Below are 1,624 nucleotides of genomic sequence, written 5' to 3'. Positions count from 1 at the left end.
ACCTCCATCTTCTCATTTCTGATGCTGACTCTTGAATATCCTCAGGTTAGAAATGCTGATTACAAATGAGAGTGTGAGATATTATAGCTAAGTTTTCCCTGTTTTGCTATGATCCACTGCTGTCACCTTTCCTCCTCATCAACTTGAGCAAAAAGGATAAAAACTAACTACTCTATTGTACCTGCTGGTTAGTGGACACAATGGCACACAACAGAACTCACGTTTTATACCAGTTGTGACTTTTTCACGGACTAGTACTAGCAGCTAACACTAAAAACAAAGGCAGTAACCAGGAAGTGGAAGGGATGTGCTTGATCAGAATTTTACTGGAAATACATCATTAATGACCGTGGCATATAGGCTGTTACAGCATTTCTGTTCAGGATCACATTTTATTATTCAGAATTGTAATATAAAATATTCATATACAGCCTCACAGGGTGCACTCTCCATAGTGTTTAAAGTTCAGTAATTGGTTCAACAATTCTTTGAACAGTAAACGGATAAATATCAGCCCAGCAACAAACACTGTGTTGAGTATCATCCACATACAGTATTACCATCTATTGGTCTCCGGCTCAGGTTACCTTCAGGGTTTTGTGATTTGAAGGACAGATACAACAAACAGATACTATAAATACTGTAAAGTGTGTTTGTTGCAGATGTGTGATCTGGATAATGTTTGGACTTGTTCCAGGAGCTTTCAGGCAAAGACCAGGAGAAGGTGGCCGAGGTGAGCCGTGTGCGAGTTGAGCTGCAGGAGCAGATTGGGTTTTTACAGGCTGAGAGGACGGCTCAGGAGGGCCTCAAAGCTAAGATCAGTGCTCTGGAGAGAGAGCTTAAAGGTACATGCTCACCCTTTCTTTTTGTTTATACTCTTCTATCACTTCTCTCTAAAGTCAGTTTGTCCCAGACTGTGTCATTATATAACAGCATTTCTAAAAAAGAATCTAAACATTTGCTATAAGCTATAAGTAGTAAAATATTAGATATAAGCTAAAAGTAACAAAATATTAGATTTAAACTAAATAAAGTGGAACAGCAGCTAAAGGCTAGCTAAAACCTGAATGTAGCAAACATCTAGCTAAAAGTAGCAAAAGTCCAGGTCAAAATAACAGCAAGACACTAAATTATCAGAAGACAGTCTAAAAGCTAAGGTAGTAAAACGACAACTACAATTATCAGCAGGCTAGCTTTAATATAAAGTATCAAAAGGACTGGTAAAAACTAAAAATAATAGTAAAAAATAGTAAAATACTAGCTAAAACAAATTTATCTGTTGTATCTACAGGTCCTTCTCAAAAAATGAGCATATCATGAAAAGTTTCTCTAAACGACTTATTAACCAAATCATCTGAATCAACAAATTAACTCTAAACATCTGCAAAAGATTCCTGAGGCTTTTAAAAACTCCCAGTCTGGTTCATTACTCAAAACCACAATCATGGGTCAGACTGCTGACCTGACTGCTATCCAGAAGGACATCACTGACACCCTCAAGCAAGAGGGTAAGACACAGAAAGACATTTCTGAACCAATAGGCTGTTCCCAGTGGTGGACAGTAACAAAGTACTTTTACTTTATTACTGTAATTAAGTACATTTTTTGAGTATCTGTACTTTAC

At 37.1% G+C, this 1,624-nt stretch overlaps 1 protein-coding gene across 1 annotated transcript in view; it reads left to right on the top strand.

Annotated features, from left to right (window-relative positions):
• The window catches only part of lrrc45 (leucine rich repeat containing 45), a 29,030-nt gene that overhangs the window by 26,450 nt on the left and 956 nt on the right, over nucleotides 1-1,624 (top strand). The window contains exon 17 of the mRNA XM_014033077.1: nucleotides 698-845. Within this exon, the coding sequence (XP_013888531.1) occupies nucleotides 698-845 (148 nt within the window). The remainder of the gene's footprint in view (nucleotides 1-697; nucleotides 846-1,624) is intronic.

This window comes from Austrofundulus limnaeus, unplaced genomic scaffold, assembly GCF_001266775.1.
Source record: "Austrofundulus limnaeus strain Quisiro unplaced genomic scaffold, Austrofundulus_limnaeus-1.0 Scaffold1618, whole genome shotgun sequence".
NCBI lineage: Eukaryota > Metazoa > Chordata > Actinopteri > Cyprinodontiformes > Rivulidae > Austrofundulus > Austrofundulus limnaeus.
The sequence above is the reverse complement of the archived record's forward strand: the minus strand, read 5'-3'. Positions and strand labels throughout refer to the sequence as shown.